General features: G+C 32.9%; 4 protein-coding genes and 1 long non-coding RNA gene across 6 annotated transcripts; 2 read left to right on the forward strand and 3 right to left on the reverse strand.

Annotated features, from left to right (window-relative positions):
• Positions 1-3628: 3628 nt before the first annotated feature.
• On the reverse strand, positions 3629-3911 carry LOC120580034 (uncharacterized). The gene is made up of 2 exons (XR_005645661.1): positions 3780-3911; positions 3629-3679 (listed from the first exon to the last, which is right to left on the reverse strand). It is a non-coding gene; the product is annotated as an uncharacterized lncRNA (long non-coding RNA).
• A 41-nt stretch (positions 3912-3952) lies between these two features.
• LOC112420757 (uncharacterized) lies at positions 3953-9730 on the reverse strand. The gene is made up of 6 exons (XM_024780416.2): positions 8969-9730; positions 5019-5423; positions 4714-4931; positions 4324-4488; positions 4118-4222; positions 3953-4031 (listed from the first exon to the last, which is right to left on the reverse strand). Exons 2-6 carry the CDS (start codon positions 5406-5408, stop codon positions 3953-3955), a joined length of 957 nt encoding a protein of 318 aa, XP_024636184.2. The 5' UTR covers positions 5409-5423; positions 8969-9730.
• Positions 7279-10311, reverse strand: LOC112420758 (uncharacterized). The gene is made up of 2 exons (XM_024780417.2): positions 9618-10311; positions 7279-9500 (listed from the first exon to the last, which is right to left on the reverse strand). The coding sequence occupies exons 1-2, from the start codon at positions 10309-10311 to the stop codon at positions 7279-7281; spliced, it is 2916 nt and encodes a 971-aa protein (XP_024636185.2).
• Positions 10312-13006: 2695 nt separating this feature from the next.
• Positions 13007-15847, forward strand: LOC25491659 (scarecrow-like protein 6). Of its 2 annotated transcripts, none has more exons than XM_013599648.3 (2): positions 13007-13232; positions 13679-15847. In XM_013599648.3, exon 2 carries the CDS (start codon positions 13679-13681, stop codon positions 15554-15556), a length of 1878 nt encoding a protein of 625 aa, XP_013455102.1. In that variant the 5' UTR covers positions 13007-13232; the 3' UTR covers positions 15557-15847. The 2 variants fall into 2 exon arrangements, with proteins under 2 accessions (XP_013455102.1, XP_024637920.1); XM_024782152.2 differs by having other exon boundaries at positions 13009-13142.
• A 5508-nt stretch (positions 15848-21355) lies between these two features.
• On the forward strand, positions 21356-26247 carry LOC11430471 (uncharacterized). Its single transcript, XM_003605150.4, has 6 exons — positions 21356-21832; positions 23504-23602; positions 23694-23831; positions 23931-23991; positions 25165-25289; positions 25945-26247. The coding sequence occupies exons 1-6, from the start codon at positions 21446-21448 to the stop codon at positions 26011-26013; spliced, it is 879 nt and encodes a 292-aa protein (XP_003605198.1). The 5' UTR covers positions 21356-21445; the 3' UTR covers positions 26014-26247.
• Positions 26248-26885: the final 638 nt, after the last annotated feature.

Below are 26885 nucleotides of genomic sequence, written 5' to 3' on the forward strand. Positions count from 1 at the left end.
TTTTGGTCCTTTAACTATTAAACGTTTCGATTTGGTCCCTTAACTTATTTTTTGGTTTCGTTTTGGTCCCTTAACTTATTTTTTGGTCCCTTAACTCTAATACATTCATCCTAACATAAAGGACCAAAGTGGTTGACGGAGGAAGAGTTAAGGGACCAAAACGAAACTTTTAATAGTTAAGGGACCAAAAGAAAACCCTAAAATAAGTTATGGGACCGAAACGAAACTTTTAATAGTTAAGGAACCAAAACGAAACCAAAAAATAAGTTAAGGGACCAAAAGAGTAATTAAGCCAATTAAATATATAAGTGATAAAAAGTTAATAAAATTCCTTTGAAAAAAAGATAATAAAATTTAATGGAACCTCCTTAAAAAAAATTAAATGGAATGGTTCAAAAACTAAAATAAAATAAAGTTAATGGAAGAAAAAAAATATTGAAATATAATATTAAAAAATAAAAGAAAAGGTTCTCAGCGTGAGTTGAAATGAGGTGCTTGTGAAATAAATTGTCGAGAAGTAGTTTTTTTAAAGTAACGTTTAAAAGCTTTTGGCCAAAGTTCATTCCATTCAATTTTATGTATTCAAAAAAATTACTTTTTTTCGTAAGTATTTAATTGATACTGTGTTTGTCCTAACTTCTCCTTAAAAATATAGAGTAGTTGGAAAAAACCGGGTCAAACGGTACATTAATCTTCCACAACGGCAATGTAGAAGATAATGAATTTGGGAGAAAAAATTAAAAAATAGTTAAAAACATAAAAATTGAAAAATAGTTAAAAGTTATTAAAAATTAAAAAATAATTAAAAAAATTATTGAGGGGCAAAATGGAAAATATGCCATAAAAAAAGTGGTGGCGACAACCGAATCCCACCAATTAAAAAATTACAAAAATGCCACTCATAAAAGCAAAATGGGAAATTCATAGATCATCTATTTTAATAGTAGTATATAGATAGATAGATATATAACAATGTACAATTTGGGTTGAAGGTGTTTCATGCTATTTTATACACGAGACCAAAAGAAGTAGTAAACATAGTTCTTCATATCCATGATTTTCATAATGAATGTTATCAATTCATCTTCAAAATTGTTGATTATGTTAATAACAAGAGAGGATTGCATCCAACTTGGGTGGGAATGTGGTCCTTCAAAATTTCAGGTTTGATTCTCTCCAATATCAATTTAAATGGGTTAATTGAGATTCTGTTTCCGTTCATGAATTATCTAAGAGTTTTAAATAGTTCATTAAATTTGTTCATTTTTTAAGTTACGACCCCATCGAGAAAACTATTATTTTTGCTAGATTAGCAAATAAAATTGTAACAGTTAAATCGTTCATTTTCTAGGTGTTAGACTCTTACAAATTTGGGTGGCATCTTTTTTATTTTTTTGGAAATTCAAAGTTCATAACGGTTAATTTAAAAAAAAATGAGAGGCTTTTTTTTTTTTAAAAGGTTGTGTTAACCGTTGCCTCCGGAACACTGGTTAAGGTATCTAAAAAAAGAAAAATTAAATTTAAAAAGACACTTTTTTGACTTTTAAGAAATTGATTATACGGTTTTTGATTCAAAAACTACTATATTTGCTTCCTTAACCAGTACCCCGGTGGTATTGATTAACCTTTCCCTTTTTTTAATTCAAATTTTCAAAAGGTTAACCCCTCATAAATTTGAGCAAAAGTAAAATTTAAAATTTGGAAGGCATAACCCGTCAAAACTGATTGGGCGCCATTTTTGTATATTGATATAAAAATTTGCCGAAAGATAAGATTTAATTCATATACATTATTTTTGAAAATAAATAAATTTAGTGATATAATACATATGAATTTTGACTAATACATAATAATTTTCGAAAGGTTAACCCCTCATAAATTTTAGCGGAAAAGTAAAATTTAAAATTTGAAGGGCATAACCCCTCAAAACTGATTGGGCGCCATTTTTGTATATTGATATAAATATTTGACTAATAAAATATAAGATTTAATTCGTATACACATTATAAAAAAAAAAGTCGTATACACTATTTTTATTTATTTTTAGAGCGGTTATTTTCACACAAAAAGTTAACACACTATGTCGAGCACCATACAATGGATGGTGTATAAAAAATATTAACATCATATCTAACACCAGATAAAAATAGTAAACACCACGCAAACCAAACACTTGTGTTTATAGGTATTACCGAAGCCGTATGTATTTCTAAGTACAACTAAGTTAATAGTTGCATGAGTATTTGATATACATGGATACGAGTTCAAACATCATATTCATTGTACCTCAACACTTAGTGCATAAGTTTCAATCATATAGGTTCTGTTTGATAAAAATAGCGGATAGTTGATAGCTTTTAACTGATAAATTAACTGAAGTGTTTGGTAAAAATAGCGGTTCAACTAGCTGATAAATGTAAAATGACATAAAGGGTATTCTTAATTCATAATAAAAATTATATCATTAATTTAAGTATTTGTAATTTTGTAAACTAATTTTTTCTTTAAAAAAATACTTTAAATTTATTAATTTAATATATCATATGTATTATAAATTAAATTAAATTTTATTCACTAAAATTTTATCTTATATTTATTATCATTTAAGTGTTTCTACTTTATAAAGAAAATAACATTTACCTCAAAAAAAAAAAAAAAGGTAGCACTAATAGAGTAATACTAATAACAGAGAATAAGGAAAATAACACTTATTTACCTCAAAAAAATAAAAAAAAGTAACACTAATAGAATAATAGTATTTTGTTCCGTAAAAAAAAAAAACGAAGGTATATATTTTTTCAAAAAAAAAAAAAAAGGTCAGCTGATATATATACAAAAATTGGAATAAAGGGATAGTAGTCTTTATTACGTAGCTTATTATAAAAATTATAATGGATAAAAATACAATTTAAATGAAATAATAACGGTAAAATTGGAAGAAAAAGTGAGAAGCTATAAGCTATAAGCTCAAACGCTACTTGGAATAGCTTATGAAAAATAGCTTATAAGCTCGTGAAATAAGCTATAAGCTTATGGTGAAAAAGTGTTACCAAACAGAGCTTTTTTTGTCAAACGAGCTTATAAGCTATAAGCTAAAAGCTAAAAGCTCTTTTTTTGGTTTCCCAGACAGACCCATAAACACTAGTGCAGAAAACACTTTTTAAATCAGGTGAATTTGACTTTTTAAATCGGGTGATCATCTGATGTATAGGTGGCCGATTTAAAAAACTGTCTTCGTTTTTAAATCTGCCCCCTGTACCCGATTTAAAACGGTTGAACCCATCTAAAATCTTTTAATTTAAATCGGATAAACCCATTTAAAAGGGTGAACACAGGCATAAAAATCTAAATTTTAAATCTGTTCAACCCATTTAAAATCTCTCTTTTTTTTTTTTTTAACACAATTATGGTGCAGAATTTAATATAATAACCAAAAATTTCATTAATTTAGCAACTAATATGAAATATCATATGAGCAAATTTCATATCAGACTTGTTACAATATCAAACAAATTCAAAGTTACAATATCATAAAATTAAACAAAAGCTAAACATTGTTTCAAAGCATAGTTAAGAAGCATAATTAAATTACATCAACGTTTTCCAAAATCAAACTTGCACAGCGTTCTTGAACTTTTGTCATTTCATCATCAGTAAACGGAGTTTCGTCTCCAAAAATCTGGATAAAAAAAAAAGAAGTTAATATAACATATTAGAATATGAAATTAACTTTAAAAAAACATTAAAAACACAAATGGTTGTAATATTTAGTTACACACCATATTCCATGAGTCGGTAATGCCAGCTGATACAATGTTCAACATATGTATCATTATAAAGTAGCCACACTCATAATTGAAAGGTTGTCTTTGGCACTACAGTTGTCATAAATATGAAATTATAGAGTAAATATCATATATATAAAAGTTATAATATTGTATGAATATAATTTTTAACTTACTGCGGGAATCTCCCATGTTGGCTTTCTCGCCTTTCGGAAACCACTCAACATGTTATACCCTTCTATAGCACTACAATAATAAAATACATTCATATAAATTGATGTGTAAAAAATCTTTATTAAATTACATCCAATTAGTTAAATATATATACTTACGAGTTAACAATTTGCACAAGACTTTTATCCGGCTTCCAACCCATCGAACATAAGAAAACAACATTTTGTTTTTCTGGTTCAATAATAAGCAATTGCCAATGGCGACTACATTGGAAAGAAAAAAAAAAGAGTTGTTAACTTTAGGGCTTTCTAATATATGTGATTAACTATAAAGAAATAATACTATGAAGATCAAATACACTAACTTTTTCAGATAAGGTGCAAAATAACAAGCTTTGTTAACCTCGAACATCTTTGCGGTCATATGAGACTGAGAACTTTCTTGGTCATTTTCCGCGTGAATGAAAAATGGATCAACGAAACCATACACATCAGTATTTCCCAATTGAGTACAGAGGCGTTCCATATACCTAAAATTATAAAAAAAAATTCAAAATCTGAACATGTACAAGGCAGCAAAATAACCAAACAGCACGGCAAAGTGACATTTGAATGAACAAAAACCTGCTATAAACAATTCATAATGTGCTTACACGCTAACTTTTCATATAGGCACAAACAGAGACATTTTCTTTAATGATCTATCTACTATAAAGCATAGACAGAGGCATAAATAAAGGTGAAAATGTACTTACACCACCCATATTCGTAGAATCGTGAGGCATAAATCTTCTGTCTTTAGACACAGCTCCATAATATCTCTTGTTGGGAGGTAAAAGAATTTATCCTCATTCAAATAGAACTTCACAGGATGTTTTCGATTCAATACCCTTAACATCAACTTCTCAATGTAAGATTTTTCAGGTTCTGACCTATTGGATGGAAGATCATCTTTTGCAGTTTCTTTAACATTCTAAACAATTTAAGACAAAATATTATTCAACATAATTAAACGGGCCCAAGTGCAAATAGATAGATAAAGACATACACAATGAAATACCTTATTAGAAACTAGACGCAAAAGTCTTTTTAGCCATTGAATGAAAGTGTTGACGGCGTCACCAACCTTTGTCACCTCATCTGTGGGCATGGGGACTTGAGCATTAGAATCTAACACTTTAGTTACTGCAACCCTCACCATACCATTTTCTAACAGCTGATTATGTATGGTTGGTCCCAACTTGTATACATTTGCATATGCTACTATGTGTTGTTTGATATCAACATATAATTCACACTCTTCTGGGATGTCCTCATCATCATACTCTGGTATAGGCGGCGCTGCAGAACAACTACCTTTTGTGCTTGCACGTATATCAGTACTAGGAGAACATGTTGGGAAATTTGGGAAATGTTGAGAGAAAGCCGGAATAGAAGATAAATCCTGCATCACTTGATCCCTGATCTCCTTAGTAAGATCTGCTTTCATGTTCTCTATTTGTTTGCTATTGAAAACAGGTGAGGAAGAGGCACCATAATGAGAATGTGGACCAAAATATTGCCTAATTCCCACACCTCCACCAACAGCACGAACACGTCCAGGGTGTTCAGGTTGTCCGATGGCTTCCGCCAAGATATCTCTACGTCCTTGTGGAACAAAGAGTCCTTGTTTTGTTTTTTCAACAACAGAATCCTACCAACATAAAAATATTCAAGCAAGATGCATTTAAATTCCAAGGTTTGTAATTGTAGCAGCACAAACTAAAATAGTGGCAGTAGGAGTTGCATTTATCTAAAGAGTTGCATTTTACTTACGATTTTATCGGCCATACAACGTGTTTCTTCTGACATGTACTCTCCTGATGACTTCTATCGCGCCCTTATCCACTTCTCATGGCGTTTTGGTGGGGATGGAGGTGCAGCTACTGATGAGTCTTCAATTGATTCTTGTCTTTGTTTTAATTTCTCTTGCATCATCTTTTCTTCAAGCAATTCATATCCTCCACGAGATAAGTTGTGAGGGCATCTATTATGAGCCTGAATCAATTTCCCCCTATTTCTTTTCTCCTGTTATAAATAATACACAACAATTAATGGAAATACTATAAATAAATTTAAATGATAAACTAATTAATCTTAATGTCCAACAAACCTGAAAGTAAGGAGCCTCCCGCGTCTTAATAAACTCTTCCCATGTTTCCTCATCAATAAATTTGTATGTTCCAAGAGGAGATTTGTCACTCAATAACCCATTATTTAAATATCTACTTGTCAGGTTTGTTTTAAATGTCCTCCAACGTTCACACGCATAGGATAGCCATTTGTCTTTCAATTTTGAAATATCATGAGTATCAGGAATATCCCATTGTTCCTATGTTATATAGCAGATAAAAGAGTTAGTGTATGGAAATAATATAATTAAGTGGTACAACTGACAATCATAAATAGTATTACCATGATATCTTCCCAAATCTTGTCTTTGACAGTCACGCTTACAAGATCCCAATTATCCACCAAAATACTGACTTTGCTTCTAGCAATGTAACCCACATGACTTTTGAATTTTTTTCAGTTTTCCCCTAAAGGCTTTTTGGTATATTGATCAAAGTCAATCAGAATCTTTTCACCATTCAAACGTTTAAGCAAAAAATGTGCCATTCGCGTTGCACCTCTAACTCTCTTTTTGGTAGGCTCGGTAATTTTCTCAGTTTGTGGAGGACCTGATGCACTCACGAGTGTGTTGACTCTATTTTCGGTAGGCTGATCGTTCATCTCACTTTCGGTAGGCTGCATATTCTTCTCTTTGTGTTGAGGAGCTGATGAATTACGAATGACTTTGCTCAACCTCTTTTTGACAGGTTGAGCATTCTTCTCGCTTTGTTGAGGAGCTGATTGATCACCAATTTGTCTATTATTCACTCTCTTTTTGGCAGGTTGAGTATTCTTCTCTCCGTGTTGAGGAGTTGGTGAATCACCAATTTGTCTATTCACCCTCTTTTTGGCAGGCTGAGCATTCTTATCGCTTTGTGGAGGAGCTGATGGATCACCCATGAGTCTGTAATATAAAAATATAATAATGGTTAGTACCAATTTGAAATAATGAATAAAACATGTTAAGAATAAAAGTAAAAATTATTTATAAAATGAAAGTTACCAGATATGGTTACAACTATTTTCTAAAATTTTTCCGTTTGAATATTTTCCCATATCCCTTCATTATGATCATCACGAGTGGCATACTCATCGTCCACTATAGTTTCCTCTCGAGAAGTAGTTATCCCTTGCGAGAAAGAAGGAGTCTCAGAAATATCTAGGGAATCTTAACTATCATGCATGTTTTTACCTTGGAGAACCACTGACCACTTTTTGCTAGAGGGATCACAGACATAAAACACTTGTTTTGCTTGGGATGCCAGAATGAAGGGCTCATTTGTATAAGCTGCCTTTTCAAGGTCCACCAGTTTAGAACCAAATTCATCAGTTTTAACTCCACTGTTTATGGCAATCCACTTACATTTAAAAACAGGCACTTTAAATTTAATGAAATCGACATCCCAAATCTCATCAATGATCCCAAAGTATGGTATGGATGCCATAACCGGATGTTGATCTTTCGAACTAGAGAAGTGCATGCCCTCAGCTACCACCATCACCCCACTGTTTTGAAATGCACTCTTGTCATCCTGAGTTTTTGTAGAGAATGAAAAATTATTGATATCATAACCAGTCCAAGTTATGACATCAAAGTTAGGGCCCTCTGCTAGCCGATTTAATTGAACAGAAGCTGTATTGTCATTTAAAATGGTATCTTTAAACCACTTTAAGAAAGTCTTGTTATGCTCATTCAACAGCCATTTTTCATTCATTCTAGGATTTCTATCCTTGACAATGACTTTATGCGCAGCAAGGTAAGGTTGAACCTCGTCAGTGTTATTCAATATATACAAATGTGCTTGAAGTACTTCCTCACGCCCCATGGCTTTAAGTTTTAAACCTCGACCCTTACCTGCACATCTTCCCTCATGACGAGACTTTGGAATTCCTATTGCTGCTGCATCTGACATATAGTTAGAAGAACACTCAATGGCTTCTTCTGCAATGTATCTTTCAATAATAGATGCTTCTGGACGACGTTGATTCTTCACATACCCTTTCAAAATTTTCATGTATCGTTCAACTGGATACATCCATCTCAAATAAACAGGACCACATATCCTAATCTCTCTCACTAGATGAACAATTAAGTGAACCATGATGTCAAAAAAAGAAGGAGGAAAATACATCTCAAGTTGGCACAAGATAATTGCACCCTCATTTTCCAATTCATCTAATTTTTTAGGATCTATAACCTTGCTACAAATAGCATTGAAGAATAAGCATAACCTAGTTAAAACATCTCTAACTTTTTTCGGCAGTATGCCACGAATAGCCACCGGTATAAATTGTTGCACCAACATATGGCAATCATGAGATTTCAATCCAATTAGTTTCGAATCTTTCAAAGAGACGAGACTCTTCACATTTGAACAGTAACCTTGTGGCACTTTTATATTATGCAAACACTCACAAAATCTTTTTCTCTCATTTTTTGACAGGGTGTAACAAGCTGGAGGCAAATAAGTTTGTTTACCGTCTGGCTGTGGAGCTAATTGTTGTCTTATACCCATCTCAAGCATATCTAGACGAGCATTCACACCATCTTTTGTTTTTCCATTAATGTTGAGAAGTGTTCCAACTACACTATCACAAACATTTTTTTCAACATGCATCACATCGATACAATGTCTAACATCTAGTATAGACCAGTAAGGAAGATCAAAAAACACAGACCTCTTCTTCCATATATTTTTCTCAACAGAATTTTTGTCTTTCTTCCCTAATATAACATTGACACCTTTCAACTGTTTAAAAACTTGTTTTCCAGTTAAGGCTTTCGGAGCAATTTTCCATTCTGGGTGTCCATTAAAAGCTTTTCTCAACCTACGATATGGGTGATTAAGTTTGAGAAATCTCCTATGTCCAAGGTAAACTGTCTTCCTTCCATGTTTCAATTGGTGGTAGCAAGTGTGTTTTTCACATATAGGACATGCTTTATGTCCCTTAACACTATAACCAGACAAGTTCCCATATGCAAGAAAATCGTTGATGGTGCAAAATAACATTGCACGCATCTTGAAATAATCACGAGAATGGGCATCAAACACATCAACTCCTTCCTCCCAAAGTAATTTTAAGTCTTCAATCAATGGCTTGAGATAAACATCTATGTCATTTCCTGGTTGCTTAGGGCCTGAAATCATCATGGATAACATCATGTACTTGCGCTTCATGCAAATTGAAGGAGGCAGATTGTAGATAACTAGGAGAACGGGCCATGAACTATGGTTACTACTTAAGTTTCCAAACGGATTCATTCCATCTGTAGCAAGTCCAAGCCTAAGGTTTCTTTTCTCTTTCCCGAATTCCGGATATAAATCATCAATTTTCTTCCATTGCAAAGAATCAGCCGGATGACGAAGATACCCATCACGTTTTCTCTCATCTGCATGCCATATTAAATTTTTTGCATCACTTGCATTAGCAAACAATCACTTAAGTCTTGGAATTATTGGTAGATACTATAACACCTTCGCAGGAGGACGCTTTGAGCTATCATCACAATCAAAATCATTGTCCTTCACTTTGTAGCGTGATAGCCCACACCTAGGACACTTCTTCAATGTTTCAAACTCATTTCGGTACAATATACAATCATTTGGGCAAGCATGTATTATCTTATACTCCATACCCATCGGACACAATATCTTCTTAGCCGCATAGTTACGATTGGGCAATGTGTTACCTTCCGGCAACATTTCTTTCAACAGCTCAAGCAATTCAGTGAAGCTTTTATCTGTCCATCCATGTCTCGCTTTCAAGTTGAACAATCTCAGCACCGCAGCCAGCAGTGACATGTTTGTGCACCCCGGATACAAAGGCTCTTCTTTGTCACGGCACAAATTGTCGTACACATGCGCTTGTTGAAAAGACTCTTGGCCGATATCACGAATCATGTCCTCTAGCCGATAACCATCCATATCTACATCTACTTCCTTTCTTTTTGACCCGCTTATATTGTTTACCGACTCACCATGCCATATCCATTTGGTATAATTTTGGCAAATCCCATGACAAATAAGATGCTCTATTATTAGCTCGAAATGGAATGGGCCTCCGTTGAAACATTTAACGCAAGGACAATAAAACTTTCCATTATTATTAGGAAGTTTTTCAAAAGCAAATTGTATAAACTCGTCTACTCCTTTAGTATACTCTTCACTAGCGCGGTTAGCACTCATCCAACTACGATCCATAACTACTGACTGAAAAAACCTACATTCACAAAGACTACATTAAGGTGCTTACTTGCTCTAACATAGTTAAAGAGCAGATAGTGAAGGTATTCACTATGTTCTAGGAAAGGAGAGGAGACAGAAAATTAACAATAGCTAGTAAAGAGAAGTTTTGTGTGAAAGTGACTCTGATAAGTCACTGGTGCAGCAACTCACATCAGACACTATAACTGAGGTGTTCCTATATATAAAGAGCAGTTTTGTGTGAAAGTGACTCTGATAAGTCGCTGGTAGATATCACGTATCGATCTAGTCCATCTGTTATTTGAAATTGCAACTGATAAGGTCAATCTAAGATAGATTTGATAACAGATTACAACTGAGGGACAAATCACAATTATGAGTTCTATCAAGAATTATAATACCAATGCTTTTCACAGGGAACAATAAAAACACCACAAAAACTGGTCCCTTAAATTTGGGTTCAAACATCAGACTAATATTTGTAATTTTGTATGGCTACTTACAATTCAAAATCAGAAACGAAAATAAAAAACATTAAAAAACACAGAGATTACAGGATTTACCTAGAAATTACGATTTCGCGGCGGCGATGACGGAACACGGTTTGACGGCGCGATAGCTATTGAGAAACAATTTCAAAATGAAAATCAAAACAAAAAACATAGATTGAAGTTAGTTGAAGAAGAATTTGAGTTAGGTTACCTTTTTGAGCTGGAATTTGAGACAGAGGTTTGTAGAGAGCGATTGCAGAGAGCTGGAATTTGAGGCAGACGATTGAGAGAGCGATTGAAGTTTGCAGAGAGCGATTGAGAGACAACGATTGCAGATTTGATTCAGGCGATTGGCGAAAAGTTAGTGAAGAACGATTGGCGATTGGTGTTCGATCGATTGCAGGTTTGCGGTTTGGAGTTCAATCGACTGGTGTTTGCTGGTGGAGTTCGATCGGTTTGGTGGAGAAAAGGGAAAGATTTGGTGTAGAAAAGGGAAAGTGAAAAAGGAAAGGGAAAAGGGAGAAACGGGAAAGTGAAAAGGGAAAGTGAAAGGGAAAGGGATAAGTGGGAGGGACGATAGAAATTAGGTGAAATTTTTTTAGGAGGGACACTTGGCGCTTTGCACTTGGTTTGAAAACTTTGAATTTTGACAAATAGTTTTTAAATGGGGTCAACTGATTTAATATCATTACAAGTTAAAAACTTTCCCTGCACCCAGCTTTTTAAGTCATGTGGATAGCAACCCATTTAAAATCCTTGATTTAATAAGTGTATTTTGTACTAGTGAAAGTACACCTAAGTTTTGCGCCTTTTTCTCATCATCATGTGGGGAGAGAGAAAATAATAAAACACCGACGACTTGTGTTTATAGGTGTCATTGATGTCTGTATCTGTAATTACAACTAAGATAATAGTTGCATGACTATTTGACATACATGGATTCGAGTTTGAACCTCGTATTTATCGTATCTCAACACTTAGTGCATGAATTTCTCTCATATAAAGTATGCCCGAACTTAGCGTCTTTTTCTCTTCATCATGTGGAGAGAGAGAATAATAAAACACCAAATACTTGTGTTTATAGGTGTCATTGATGTCTCTATTAGTAAGTACAACTAAGATAGTTGTTGCATGGCTATTTGACATACATGCATTTGTGTTTGAACCTTGTATTCATCGTATTTGAACACTTAGTGCGTGAGTTTCTCTCATATAAAGTACACCCAAATTTAGCGTATTTTTCTCATCATCATATGGGGGGAGGGAGAGGGAGAGAGTAATATAGTGCCAAAGACCTGTGTTTATAGGTGTTATCGATGTCTGTATCCGTAAGTACAACTAAGATAACAGTTGCATCAGTATTTGAAATACATGAATGTGTGTTTGAACCTCGTTTTCATCGTATCTCAACACTTACTACCTAAGTTTCTCTCATATAAAGTACGCCCAAATTTAGCATCTTTTTCTCATAATCATGTGGGGAGACAGAGAATAATAAAACGACAAAAACTTGTGTTTATAGGTGTTACTAATGTCCGTATCCATAAGTACAACTAAGATAGTAGTTGCATAGGTATTTGAATTACATGAATGCATGTTTGTACCTCATTTTCATCACATCTCAACGTTTAGTCCGTAAGTTTCGCTTATATAAAGTACACCCAAATTTAGTGTTTATTGGATGCAGTGCTATATACCAAGAAAGATTTTATCAAGAAATTGTCTCGAAATTAAAGTTAACCAATAAAATTTCTACCTGGCCGAAAATCATGGGGTGATGGGTTATATGTATTTTTTTTTTTATGGAAATAAGATTGAAATCTAAGGAATAATATTGTGCCATATCATTCTAAAAACTCTCAGTGATTTTTCATTTCACTTTACACATTACCCGTCTATAGGTGTTACCAATGTCTCTATCGTTAAATACAACTAAGACAATAGTTGCATGGATACATGTTCGAACCTCGTATACATCACATCTCAATACATAGTGTGTGTGAATTTCGTCTAATTTCTTATTTATAGGCAATTGAAAGTTCACGCGCCACATTTGAAATGGTGGAAGTGTAACGCAATTAAGAAACTGCAACTCTGCCAACCAGAGGGAAAACTACGTATGCAGACAAGTTACACAAAATATATATTTTAAAAATCTCAAAAAAAAAAAAAACATTATAAAAAAAGTAGAAAGAGAGAGAACATAGAGAGAGAGAGAAGAAGTACTTTACCACTTTTATACGCAGCACGCATCCATCTTAACAAAAACACAACACAAGAAGCTACAAAGTACAAACAAAGAGTGTTGTGTTTGTTTGTTGTTCAAATACCAGCAAAGTGAGTTTCTTTCACATTCATTCATGTTCATGTCTTTCTTCTTCATTCACTTCTTCAACTTCAACATGTTACACAACAATACACTTTAAGGTGCTTGCTCAACTTGTACCTGTTTTTTTAATTTTAATTTTATTTTATGTTTTTTTGTTAATATATGTTTTTAGTTTTGTTTTTCAATAAATATCAAAATCATTACCCTAATACCCCAATAAAAAAAAATCATCTTTTTTTCATAAGGGTTTTCATTAAGCATCTAAATTTGCTTAATTTCTAAGCTTTGTTAGAAAAAATCAAGATTCAAGACCCATTTGGCTAAAAGAAAAAAAAAATCAATTTTTTGTTTTGTTTTGTTTGAAATCAAATTTGTTTTCTGGGGTAGTGGATTTTGTGGGGAAGAGGGTAAGAAGAGAACAAAGGTGTAAACTTTATGGTCTTTTAAGACTTTTGGGTCATATGGGTTATTGGTTTTGTGGTCACTATTTTTTGTTCTTTGTTCTTGTTCAAATTGGTAACTTTTTCTTTGTTTTTGTTTTTAGATGAAGGCTTTGCACTTAACTTTTGAGGAATTTCAAGTGAAGGGAGTGTTGGATAATTTCTCTTCAACTTCAAATTCAGTTTCAGATTCATTTTCATTGCTTTTGAATCAACCTCAGCAACAAAATTGGTCATTAGATAAAGAAGATTATTGCTATGTGGAGCCCACTTCTGTTCTTGATTCAAGAAGAAGCCCTAGTCCTCCATTTTCATCTTCAACAATGTCATCTTCTCATGGTAGTGGTAGTAATGGTAATGGTTCAAACAACAATACTTCAATGGTAATTTCTGAGAACCTTGCTCATCTTTCAAATGATGATAATAGTGAAGAAAAATGTGGTGGTGGTGGTATGAGAATGGAGGATTGGGAAGGTCAAGATCAGTCACTTTTGAGGTTAATTATGGGAGATGTTGAAGACCCTTCTGCTGGATTGAACAAAATCTTGCAAAACAGTGGTTATGGTTCTCAAAATGTTGATTTTCATGGTGGTTTTGGTGTTTTGGATCATCAACAACAACAAGGGTTGACAATGATGGATGCTTCGGTTCAACAAGGGAATTACAATGTTTTTCCATTCATTCCTGAGAATTACAATGTGTTACCGCTTTTGGATTCTGGTCAAGAAGTGTTTGCTAGGAGACATCAGCAGCAGGAAACACAGCTTCCATTGTTTCCTCATCATTATCTGCAGCATCAACAACAACAACAACAGTCGTCGGTTGTTCCATTTGCGAAGCAGCAAAAGGTGAGTTCTAGTACTACCGGAGATGATGCAAGCATCCAGCTTCAGCAGAGTATATTTGATCAGCTATTTAAAACTGCTGAGCTGATAGAAGCTGGTAATCCGGTTCAAGCGCAAGGGATATTGGCGCGGCTCAATCACCAGCTCTCACCAATTGGTAATCCTTTTCAAAGGGCTTCTTTCTACATGAAGGAAGCCTTACAGTTAATGCTTCATTCAAACGGTAACAATCTCACGGCTTTTTCGCCGATTAGTTTCATTTTCAAAATTGGAGCTTATAAGTCTTTTTCCGAAATATCACCTGTTCTTCAGTTTGCCAACTTTACTTGTAATCAATCCCTCATTGAAGCCTTGGAAAGGTTCGATCGAATTCATGTTATTGATTTCGATATCGGGTTTGGAGTACAATGGTCATCTTTTATGCAAGAGATTGTACTAAGAAGTAACGGTAAGCCTTCACTTAAGATTACTGCTGTTGTATCACCCTCGTCATGCAACGAGATTGAGCTCAATTTCACCCAAGAAAATTTGAGTCAGTATGCAAAAGACCTCAATATATTGTTTGAGTTCAACGTTTTGAACATTGAATCGTTGAACTTGCCGTCGTGTCCTCTACCGGGTCATTTCTTTGATAGTAATGAAGCCATTGGTGTGAACTTTCCTGTTTCCAGTTTCATAAGTAATCCATCATGCTTCCCTGTGGCTCTTCACTTTTTAAAGCAGCTAAGGCCGAAAATTGTCGTAACTTTGGACAAAAACTGCGACCGAATGGATGTCCCGCTTCCTACCAATGTTGTTCACGTTCTTCAATGTTACTCAGCTTTGCTTGAATCACTTGATGCTGTGAACGTGAACCTCGATGTACTCCAAAAGATTGAAAGGCATTACATCCAACCAACCATCAACAAAATCGTCCTCAGTCACCACAACCAGCGTGACAAATTACCTCCATGGAGGAACATGTTTCTTCAGTCCGGTTTCTCTCCCTTCTCATTCAGCAACTTCACGGAAGCTCAAGCCGAGTGTTTGGTTCAAAGGGCACCTGTGAGAGGATTTCAAGTGGAAAGAAAGCCTTCCTCTCTTGTGCTATGCTGGCAGAGGAAAGAACTCATCTCAGTTTCAACTTGGAGATGTTGATAAGTGGCTAATTATTAAATGTTGAAATTTCTTAAGGTGATTGGTTGGTGGTAACTTTTATGTTGAAGTTTATGTAATTGTTTGTGTAATTTTTTTAGGCTTATTTATGAGATTCATACCCTAATGTTTGTGAACTAAATGGGTTGGTATCTATGATTTCAAAACTCTATTATTAGTATGATGTCTCTTTGAACATTGGTAGTAGTAATTATGTATGCCTTTCACTGTTTCTCTGATATCTTGAACACAATGTTAATTGCTTAGTAAGAAATGAACAATTTAGGCAAAAAATTAAGAATCCTCTCTCTGGTTTAGTCTTGTTTTTCTTGATCTAAGGTTGTGTTTGGAAGAGTTCATCTGAGTTTATCTTATGTTACGTAAACACTCGATCGAGTGTTTGGAAAAGCTTATGAAGTAGCTTGTGGTGTGTCCATCAGCTGGGCCGAAAAGCCGGCTGGAGAATCCAAGTCCATCTACTAGATGTTTTTGCTGGTTTTCATATGTGCTTTCATATTGCTTATAGTGCTAAGTTGCTTTCATATTGCTTATAGTCCTAAGTTGTTTTGGTGGTGTCCGGAGTTCGAACTACAAACTTTACATATATTATTCATTGTCTTTAACAACTGAGCTAAGCTCAAATAAGCATTTATTGAGCTGAATTTCGTATGGTTTTAGTACGTAGCATAAAAATATTGTGCCAATTAAATTTGTGTCTATGCAATTATGATGTTAGAAGGCATTGTATTAAATCTTGTTGAAATTTGATAAATTTGTTACATTCAATTGGTTGATGTGACCGTGTTCTGTTAGAGCAATTATTAGTAGGTAATATAGTTGGGTGGTATGAATACATTATTAAATCCACATCCACTTATTGTAGCAGTTGTGTATGAGATTAGACGGTTTAAATTTTAAAGCAGATCTTTGTTTAAAAAATTGAACTATTACATTTGAAATTGGACCGTTTAATCTCGATCCAACGTCTACTGATCTGACTAGTCAATCCGAATCCTTTCTAAATACATGATATTTTTAATGAATCCTTTCCTAATACATGATGCTTTTATTGAATTTGGGTGTCTTAATGTAATGTTTATTGAAGGCAAATGAAATAAATAGGAAATGCAAATATGTGATCATTTTCTAGTCAACATTACATTATTACATCAAAAGAAATTTAATGCATAGTACATGTTTTTAGAACCTTTGAAAAAAAAAATACATTATTTTAGAAGTAGGGTTTGACCTAAATATAAAACTAGGTAATGATTGGTCAAGTTTTTTCTAATGTTCTAAATGTTGACATATATGAAAACCAATGTACTTTTTTTTATTGGTGTCTTGTCTACATACAATTCCAAATGCAATGTACTCATACTTTTTTCTAATGTTCTATTAAGTTGTCCCCAAAATACAAGTAAGGAATCCGTTTATCTTAATCATTAGTTTGACCTTTTTATATTTTTTAATTAAGACATGAATTTAATAATAAAAAAACAGTTGATTTATTATCGTGTACGCAAGAAAATTTGAAGTGATGACAAATGAGCAATTATGTCAATATAAGTAGCTTCCTAATTTGTCTTGTAAGTATACTGTTTTTTTTCTTACAATATGTTTGTAAGAAAGGGATATTTCATCCAAATTCTTCCAATAAATTGACAAAAAAGAATGAACTGGCCTTATATTTTGCACATGTGAAAAAAAAGTCTTTTTTCTTCCCTTTTATATATGATGATATGATTACATGAGGTACAATGAAGAAAACTTGGTTGGTGAATGATTGGAGTACTACAATATGTTTTTAAGGGAAAATATTTGGGTGCCATAATTTTTTGGTCTCATTGATGACATAGGTTCATTTTAGATGAAAGAGAATGATTAAAATAAATTATTTAAATGAGAGAGAATGAGTTGTTAAAAAAGAGATAGATTCCATATAAAAAAGATAAATGATTTCTTAAAAAAAAATATATGAAAAAGATAAAATGATATTATTACGCATGCCATTCATGTTTACAAGGGATTTTGGTTATTATCCTTTGGTTTAGCATGCAAAGGTGTAGCCGTTGCGTGCAAACTACATGGTTATACTAATCTGTCAAGTTGGATAACATCACAATAGTCGGTAAAATTCGAGCATAAGATCCTTGATAAAATTATAATAGATCCGAATCATTTCATCTAAACACTTTAACATCTTTAGCATGATGATCTTATTTTAATTGGTTATAGTTAAAATTCATTTTCAAACATTTTTTATTAGGACTAAAATGTCTTTCTATTTAATGTTGTTTTCAATACTATAATTATGAAAATATATATAAATTTATATTTTTTTCTCCAACAAAATCTCTACCCTCCTCATGTTGAATCAAAAACAAAATTTTAAAATTCTTTCGTTTTATCTCACTTCCATTAAAAAATTTCCCATCCATTCAACCAAACAAGTCCTATGTGAGGCACAAAAATAAATGAAATCATATAATATACAAAAAAAAATATAATTTTGATAATGCTCCCCTTCAAAGAGATTTCTCATCAACATAGGATAGTTAAACATGTTATTGGAGCCTTGCCCGAAAATAACGATGGTGCCTCCCACTATTACCATTTCCTCTACATACAAAACTTAAGTCAATCTTTGTTTGTCAATCCAATAAAATAATAATTTAAAACATCCAATAAAATATTAAAATATTAATTTTTGGAATGAGATCCAAACCTATTTAACATATATCGTAATATTTATTCATTTATTTTTTGTTTCAAAGTTCAAACAATCTAATGACTGAGTGCAGATAAGTAAAAAATTGAGAGTTTTTTACAATCTTAACTGTACTTACAAGGCATCTTCTTCCTCCTAAAGTTTTTGTTATTTTTATTTTTTTTAATAAAAGTGGTTTTATTCATTGGATAAAAAATATTTGTTTTGGTTCGGATCGGTTTGGTTACTAAGTAAACAAATGGTTAACCGAACCATAATTTTAGTTCAGTTTGGTTACTTCCAAACTTTAAACGGTTCGGTTCAGTTTTTCCGAACTATTTCAACACTTTGGGGGTGTTTGTTTCCAGGTTATAAAATTTATTCCTAGGAATATGAGGATGGGAATGCACTTTCCCATGTTTGGTAGAAGGTAAAAGAAAAATATACCTGGGAACAAATTATACCCAGGAAAATTTTTAACCCATGATCTCCCTATTTTTATTCCCATGAAAAAGGAGTTGGAATGTTTTATTCCTAGGAATGACATTTGCCTTGCTACATGAAAACCCCACTACCACCATGTTTTTTCAACTGCCAATTAATTTCTATTTTTTTCTTTTACATGCTCTACATCAAGACATTGTTATAATGTATGTTATTATATGTAATTCATCTATTATTTCTTTATGTTCTTTTTGGTTTGTGCAAAAAAATATTTATGTGTCTATTAAAGTTTTCAACAATATTGTTCTATTATATCAATCAACTATATTTTATCAATCAACTATATGAAAACATAATTTTATTTCATGGTGTATTTTCAAATGCTTCAAGTTATAATGAAAATAAAATGTAGTAAAATAAATTCAAATTGATTTAGAAATAAGGTAGAGGTATTTTTGTAACTGTATCATGTTTTTTCTAGGAATATATATTCTAAACTAAACAACAATTAGCTATTTATGAGAACATTTTTTGAAAATATTCCTGAAAAATTAAAATACTAACCAAACACTTTTTTTTAAAATACCCAGGAATAAACTTCCCACTACTTTATTTTCAGGTAAGTTATTCCTGGGATTAATTTATGAATCCCTGAAACAAACGCCCGCCCACCCCTATTTATCATCTATATTATGACGGAAAGGGGTGACTCAACTTTTATTTCTTAAAAACTTTAGGAGGAAGAAGATGCCTTGCCCCCTATGCTTTCTAAAGCTAAGTATCTGAACCATAATGTGTTCAAGGAATCACTTCCTTCTAAATGAAGATCGAAGACCAAGGAGGAGGGATTTGGGTTCATTTGTATGGAACAGTGGATACAGATTGCACTATTGAGATGATCCATTTTCAAAGCAAACCTAAGAAAATTGTACATGTAATCAACGTGGCTCACCTACCTAACACGAGGCTTAAATCAAAGGATAATATTTCATGAACACCCTTTCCTCCATACATACAATGTACCACATTCATGTGAGAGTGCGTGAGAGACAATAAATATGAGTTTTTTTTTTTTTATGTTTGAGTGTACAAGTTGTGCATGCCACCTAAAGTGGTTTATGTATCACTACTCTATTAGACAAATAATAGAAGTACAATACTAAGAAAAAATTTAGCAGTGAAAATTATTTTTATTTACAAGATAAAAAAGAAAAGAGGAGTGTTATTTGAACAACCAATTTGGTGACAACTTATTTGACAACCATATTTTACAAAGAAAAAAATGGTATTGGCACGAAAATCATAGCAATAGAGAGATAAAGTAAAAAATAATGTGATTATGAGAGAGAAAATTGTTGCAAAAGTTGTCATTAAATGGATGTTCAAATATAATTTCTCAAAAGAAAAACACAAAAAATGAACATTAAAATGTAGGTAATCAAATTTCCGCAGAGTTAGTTGTTAGAAGGTTCGATAATTACGTCGGAGGAGAAATGCAAAACATTGAGAATGAGAATTAGAATGCATTTAAGCTTACTTGAGAGTTTAGAGTGGAAGAGAAGGAAGAGTTTTGAGGGGACATAAATATAGAGGAAAATTGAGAAATCTTTCATATTTTGTTGAAAGTATATGTTTAGAGAGTGATAAATTAATGCATATGATTAATATATTTTGGAGAATGCTAAATAGTGCTCTAAAGGTATCGGTTAAGCAACCAAAACAAGTAATTTTTTTATTAAAAGTAGTGTAATTGTTACTTAATCAAAAGTCAAAACTTATATTTTCACCACAAATTTTCTATTTATAGATTCTTTAACCATTGCCCCGAGGGCATTGGTAAGAAAAACCCATATATTTTTAATAGGCTTAATTGCACTTTTGACTCCAAATCTTTTCAAAAGTTGCGATTTTGGCCCTCTAACTAATTAAAATACAAAACAACCCCCTATGTATTGGATCTTTGACAGTTTTGGCCCCCAATGCCACTTTTGACTTAGTCTTCGCTGACGTGGCACCCACATCCCTTAAGTGAGGTGCCACGTGTCGACTATTGTGGGTGCCACGTTAGCGAAGACTAAGTCAAAAGTGGCATTGAGGCCAAAACAGCCAAAGATCCAATACATAGTGAGCTGTTTTGTATTTTAATTAGTTAGGGGGGGCCAAAATCACAACTTTTGGAAAGATAAGAGGCCAAAAGTGCAATTAAGCCTTTTTAATATTAAGAATATTATAACAACGTATATTAAATTTGAAGAATTCATATAAATCTTCCCAAATACTCAAAACCCTCCTCCAATACAATATTTTAGTTTCCCAAATGAGGAGAGTTTTATATTTTGAAGAAAAATAAGCCCTCAAAGTCTCTCCTTCTAATGTGCTATATTTCTTCCGTTTACTATTTTTTTTTTTTTTTTTTCCAAACCATCTCTTCCCCTCTAAACTGGCAAACATTTTCTTAAGTCAAATGAGGTAGAAATTACACACGTGGCATCCCCATCACTTAAATGAGGTGCCACGTGTGCGTTACTGAATCAAAATCGGTATGAGGGTCAAAACTGCAAAACTGACTAAACTTAGAGGGTTGGTTTGTAATTGTTTTTCTTAGGCTTAAATCGTAAGTCAAAACTGCAAAATTGACTAAATGATATTTAGGGTCAAAAATAAAAATAAAAATAAATTTGAGAACCAAGAACGAGAATTGAAAGAACACAAATCTACCTGAGACAATCTAATCCAAAATGGCAAAACGCGATACCTCTGAATCCAACTCACAATCGGAAGAAAGAACATCATCGGAATCAGAAGCAGAAGAAACCGTACGGAATGTTAGTAGTAGTACCATGATGTCCGAGTACGAGAAACAAAGACTAGAGAGAATTGCAGAAAACAAAGCGAGGTTAAAGGCTATGGGTTTACCTCAAATGGTTTCTTCCTTGAAAACTTCAACTCCAATTAAGAAGAATATGAAGAAGAAGAAAGGTAAAGAGAAGGTTGAAGATGATGATGATGATGAGTATATACCCCAAAATGAGGAAGAACAAGAACGTGATGAATCTGATTCTTCTAGTGAACAACATGAACATGATTCTGACTTTGAAAATGCTTCTGGGTCACGCAAAAGAAAGGTTTGTTTGTAATGTAGTTTACATTTTTTCAATAATGTGTTTTGTGTTTTTAGTTCGAAATGTTTCATTTTTTTTTCAATCAATTTGGTTTATTTTGGTACAATGAGGCAGGTAGTTTGGTTGGTGAACCCTTGAAAATTACATAAATTACTAGAAATGTTTTAGTTTTAGTGAAATTTGTGTTGTGAGCTGAATTAATTTTGAGTCTACTCTGTAATTTCGGTACAAGGAGGTAGTTTGGTTCTATGAAGCACGGACACCTCTAGGACTAGGTGTGTTGCTGTGTCCAATATGCGTCAGTGTCCTACACTCCTATGACACGTGTCAAACAAGTTTCCTAAATATAATTGTTTTTCCTTTACTTCGGCACTCATTGGACCAGTGTCTGACACCTATATAACACTCACGGACAACTCTGGTCGGTGAACATGATGAAGTTTCAAACTCTGACAACTTTGGTAGTTACTAGCTTACTAACATTTGCATGTGAAAAGAAAAAAAAGTTGTTTTTGATCTGGTGTAAACCAAATTGATGTATATTCAATCAAAGTATGTATACAAGAAGTTCTCCGGTGATTATAGAGTAGACTCAATAGCAGAGCCGGTGGAAAAGTGGTGAAAATGTGTGTCATCCTCATTGTTGCACGTAACCACCCTTATATAGAGGCCCAGCAACTGACTCTGAAACCCGGCAAAGAAAGTAGAAGTTCGTTAGAGATCATATCAACGGTTCTGATTGATGGAGCCACACTCTTGTGCGGTAGAGCGCACAAGAGGTCTTCTGTCCTGCATCAAGTGGCGATGAATATGTGTTATTGGGCCGGTGAAATGGGCTGAGGCCCAATCTGGAACAATTTTAGTTCATTTTAAAATGTTTTAGGGTTTAGTGAAATTTGTTTGGTGAAATGAATTATTATGTGTAAACAATGTGTGTAAGTGTTCTTATGTAGGTATATTGTATGACATAAACATTTTGCAAGTGTGAGAAGAGTTTACAAAAATAGCTTATGACATGTAAATGTTCTTTGTAAATGTTTGGGAGAGTCTAAGAATAGATGTTGATATGTGGATAGGAAAATAGTTTATGACATGTAAAGCGAGCTTATCTTATTACTTACCATTTTTTAAGTGTTTAGGAGAGTCTATGAAAATAGTTTATGACATGTCCACAAGCTGTTTTCAGTTTCCCATGAAAATAGTTAAGAGCAAGAACAGTTTAACATATTACCTATTTGATTACAAAAATTGTTTATGCCTAAGATCTTGTATATTTGTTTGGCAAACACTTAACTGAGCAGGTTACCAAATGTCCCATGGTTTTCAATATGTATTGATTTTGAGTCTTGAAAGATTGATAAATTAAAAATATAGGTGAAGTTAGTTAAAAAAAATTAAGATATATTAAAAGATTGATAAAAAGTGCTAACAAGTTTGAATTTGGTGTTATTTTAATTGAGCTTTCATGCAAGCATTTTATCTGTTTTTACATAATTTTAAAGTTAAGTTATTTTTATGGTAGAATGCTCTGTATTTGATTATTGTTTGATTTGAAATGAATACTTGGATGCTTGAGTTGTGCACATTTTGAAAAGCTGTTCTGCACAACCCAAACAGTTATGATTTGAAATTTATGTTGACCTTTTCTTTTATTTTCCTTGATACTAACTGCAGGTGAAGAACAAAAGTTTGAAGGTGAAAAGTAGAGTAACTGGAAAGAAGCATGGTGGTACTTCAGAGAATGTTGATGAAGAAGAAGAAGCTTTGATGCAGGTAGTGTTGATTTCTAGATCTTGTTGGTTATAGTTGTTCAATATACCTAACTTTTTTGCCATTTTGCTGATTAGAATAATGTTGTGAATAGGCAATTGCTCTTTCTCTGCAAGACTCTGCAGAAGCTTCATTTTGCTCTAACAAGACTATAGGGAACATCAGCAAGGCTGAGAAAAAGGGAAGCATTCAGATTCAAGAAGATAAGGGAAGAAAGAAGAACAAAAAATCGGTTTGTATTGATTTTCCTATTCACACATGATCCTTCCTTCTTTGTAATATTTTCAGTTTGTATCCGAGGTTGCTTTTCAATATCTAGTTTTGCCAACAGTTTGCTAGTCGGCTGCAAATGACAGAGGACGAACTCATTGTACACTTCTTCCAGCTTGATGGTAATTTGATAATTTCTGTTGATGCTACTTTTTGTTTGTTGATGGCAAGTGTTTGTCAATTCACTTGTTTATTTTTATTTTTTTAACTATCGGTGAGATACACGCAGAATATCATACTTACTGTCCATAGATGAACTGATCGGATTAACCAACCAAAGTTAGCCATCATCAGTCATTATGTTTTGAACTGTAGCAAAAGCCTCCGCAGGTTATGCTTAGATTGGTCCTATAGGGTTCAATGGAATAGAATGAGATATCATCCGTTTTTTTAAAATCTAACTAACCTATTCCATTCTATTTTACCTTATACCACCAATCCAAACAGGCCTATAGTTTGTGTATGACAGTATATCATGCCCACATAAAATCAAAACTTGTTGGCATGATGTGAGAGAAACTAGGAGCTAACCATCTTGTTGATCTATTCATTTAAAATGGTAAAGAAAGATCTATTAGCACTTTTTGGAAACCTACATTTTTGGCCCTTACAATGATATATAATGAACTGTTTTGCTATTATATAATCTATTGGTATTACTCTCTTGAGCATCTATCTATTAGATGGCATTATATTGATGCAGTCTTATTTCAACCTACAAGTTGGTGATCATTAAAGTATGAGAGATTAGTCATTTCTTTACATGATCTTATAAATCTCTACCTTTTTTTATTTTTTATTTTTATAAAATAATGGTTTAAATGGACCAAACATATTGTTTTCATAATGTCAAACTATTTTTAAAATTAAACTGAAAACAATTTGTATGGATTTTTTTTTTTTTTGCCTTTAGTTAATTTAGGGTTTTCAAATCCCTTATTGCACTAACTAGAGCTTGTCTAAGACGTTGAATGATGGAAAATAACACCAAATATAGCTTGTCTTTCTCTTAGTATCTCCAATCCATAATAAAATTATGAATCAGAGGGAAGTTATTGAACCGGAGTCTAGTGCAAGTGGTTGGTGCGCAGTTAACTTCAGGGTACGAAGTTCGATTCCTACTGATGAAAAAAGAGAGAAGTTATCGAGATTCGATATTGTTATGAACATTTAGTTGAGACCTTAATATATAAATGAAGAAAGGAGGTTTTTTTCCTCTGTTTTTGTTTTGCTATTTAGTATTTAAATTCATGGAGACACTGTTGATTATTGATAAGGCTAGTTTTGACATGCAGAAGCAGGAAAAGGAACTGTAACAATAAGGGATTTAGAGAAAGCAGCTATAACTCATGATTTTTCATGGACAGACAAAGAGTTAGTTGATATGATTCGTTGCTTTGATAGTGATGGAGATGGAAGGGTAAGTATTATTAACTAATTTTTCAATAACTTTGTTTGAGAACATAGAATAACTTGTAGGTTGCATAACATTCAATTTTAACTTAGATGGGTAATTGCTTAAACTTTCTGAAATATTGCATTGACATGGACTAGTGTATACTATTTCTCCTTCAGAATATGTATACTGTCAAAGTATACTATGGTTATTTAGAGTACTATGTAGTTAAGCTTGTCCATAGTGGTAAAAGTTTGACCGTGTAACCTCAAAGGATAGTTCAAATCTCTTCGAGAATGGTCGTAAAATGACCACCATGTCACTTTAGTTTATGATAACATCTCTTTTTCCCATTTTTACTTAGAAAACCTTGTTCACTTTTTAAGGTCTATGAAATTAACAAAATTTTAAAATAGAAAATCTTCATTCTTATCAATATATTTGGGTTGATTAAGGTGATTGATCATTTTTAATTTTAGATGTGTTAATTTTGAGGGACCATATTGTCTGACCTCACAATTTGAAAGACTAAATTAGTGATTCACTCAAATAAATCTTTTTCACATTTTACTAGTATGAAAATCAATCATTTTAATCTCTAACGTTTGTGTAATTTCTTCCATGTTTAAATTTATTATTAGTATTATTAACTAATTAAGTATAATGGTTTCTGTTGCAGCTAAGCCTTGACGATTTTCGGAAGATTGTTGTTCGTTGCAACTTGATAAAAGGCCCTGAAAACTCTTGACAAGGTCAAGGTTAATAGAAAAGGTTCCTCAAAGTTTTAGGCATATAATATAGGATAGGATGGTAATATTTATCTGTAATTTTTTGTGGCTATTTTGGCATCACTTTGAGGGGTGGAGAGCATGATAACAACAGTATAAAGACCATTGGAAAGATGAACTTGCAACGAATATTGAAATCTCACATACATAAATGGAGGAGCCGGGTTTGTACCCGATCACGATGTCCAGCATAACAATTTTCACATTTTGTCAGTGAAGGTAGGATTAGGAAACAAATATAACCTGATTAACCAACAAAATTCAGTTAGTGTGTAAGGATCATGCCATTAGTTTGTCCTATAAAGAGGATTCCTCTTTCGATCGGCGAAAATAACGTTAGAATTCAATTAGATCTATTTCAATGATTGTAAATTGGGATTTACAAAAACTTAACGGGATATATTAGTCTATGCATTTAAGTACACCCACAATTTACATCCACATTAAAATAGAGATAAGGACTGAAATTAACTTATAAAAAATTGCAATCTCAATCTTACAAGTCGGTTTTGTGAGAATGAATCATGCCCTATATAAAAAACTAATATGATATCAATTTGATTTTTTAAAAGATGTTAAACAAAGCTTCTTTTTACTACTCTTTGCTTAGCTTTTCTGTTACTTGGTTGTTATTACAATCTGAGAACTGAACAACAGACCTGGATCAACAATACCTCAAAAACCACAAAAGCAGATGGTTGATGCAAAAACAAAAGTAAATTAATTAATTAATTATTTTTTTTAAATCATAAATACATATATATTTGAAAGGTCCCCCAAGCACTTGACCTTGCTCTATACATTTGGTAATCAATCCATATATATTATGTAT

The sequence above is a fragment of the Medicago truncatula genome, chromosome 4 (genome assembly GCF_003473485.1).
Source record: "Medicago truncatula cultivar Jemalong A17 chromosome 4, MtrunA17r5.0-ANR, whole genome shotgun sequence".
NCBI classification, from domain to species: domain Eukaryota; kingdom Viridiplantae; phylum Streptophyta; class Magnoliopsida; order Fabales; family Fabaceae; genus Medicago; species Medicago truncatula.

Excerpts from the sequence above, each read along its gene's own strand:
- LOC112420757 (XM_024780416.2), bottom strand. The coding sequence starts at position 5,408 with ATGCAGGATTTATCTTCTATTCCGGCTTTCTCTCAACATTTCCCAAAT. Across the intron at positions 4,932-5,018 it reads TGCGTCTAGTTTCTAATAAG|AATGTTAAAGAAACTGCAAA; the intron begins GTATTTCATTGT and ends TAAATTGTTTAG. Across the intron at positions 4,489-4,713 it reads ATTCTACGAATATGGGTGGT|GTATATGGAACGCCTCTGTA; the intron begins GTAAGTACATTT and ends TTATAATTTTAG.
- LOC112420758 (XM_024780417.2), bottom strand. The coding sequence starts at position 10,311 with ATGGATCGTAGTTGGATGAGTGCTAACCGCGCTAGTGAAGAGTATACT. Across the intron at positions 9,501-9,617 it reads GAAGGACAATGATTTTGATT|ATGAGAGAAAACGTGATGGG; the intron begins GTGATGATAGCT and ends TATGGCATGCAG.
- LOC25491659 (XM_013599648.3), top strand. The coding sequence starts at position 13,679 with ATGAAGGCTTTGCACTTAACTTTTGAGGAATTTCAAGTGAAGGGAGTG.
- LOC11430471 (XM_003605150.4), top strand. The coding sequence starts at position 21,446 with ATGGCAAAACGCGATACCTCTGAATCCAACTCACAATCGGAAGAAAGA. Across the intron at positions 21,833-23,503 it reads CTGGGTCACGCAAAAGAAAG|GTGAAGAACAAAAGTTTGAA; the intron begins GTTTGTTTGTAA and ends TACTAACTGCAG. Across the intron at positions 23,992-25,164 it reads ACACTTCTTCCAGCTTGATG|AAGCAGGAAAAGGAACTGTA; the intron begins GTAATTTGATAA and ends TTTGACATGCAG.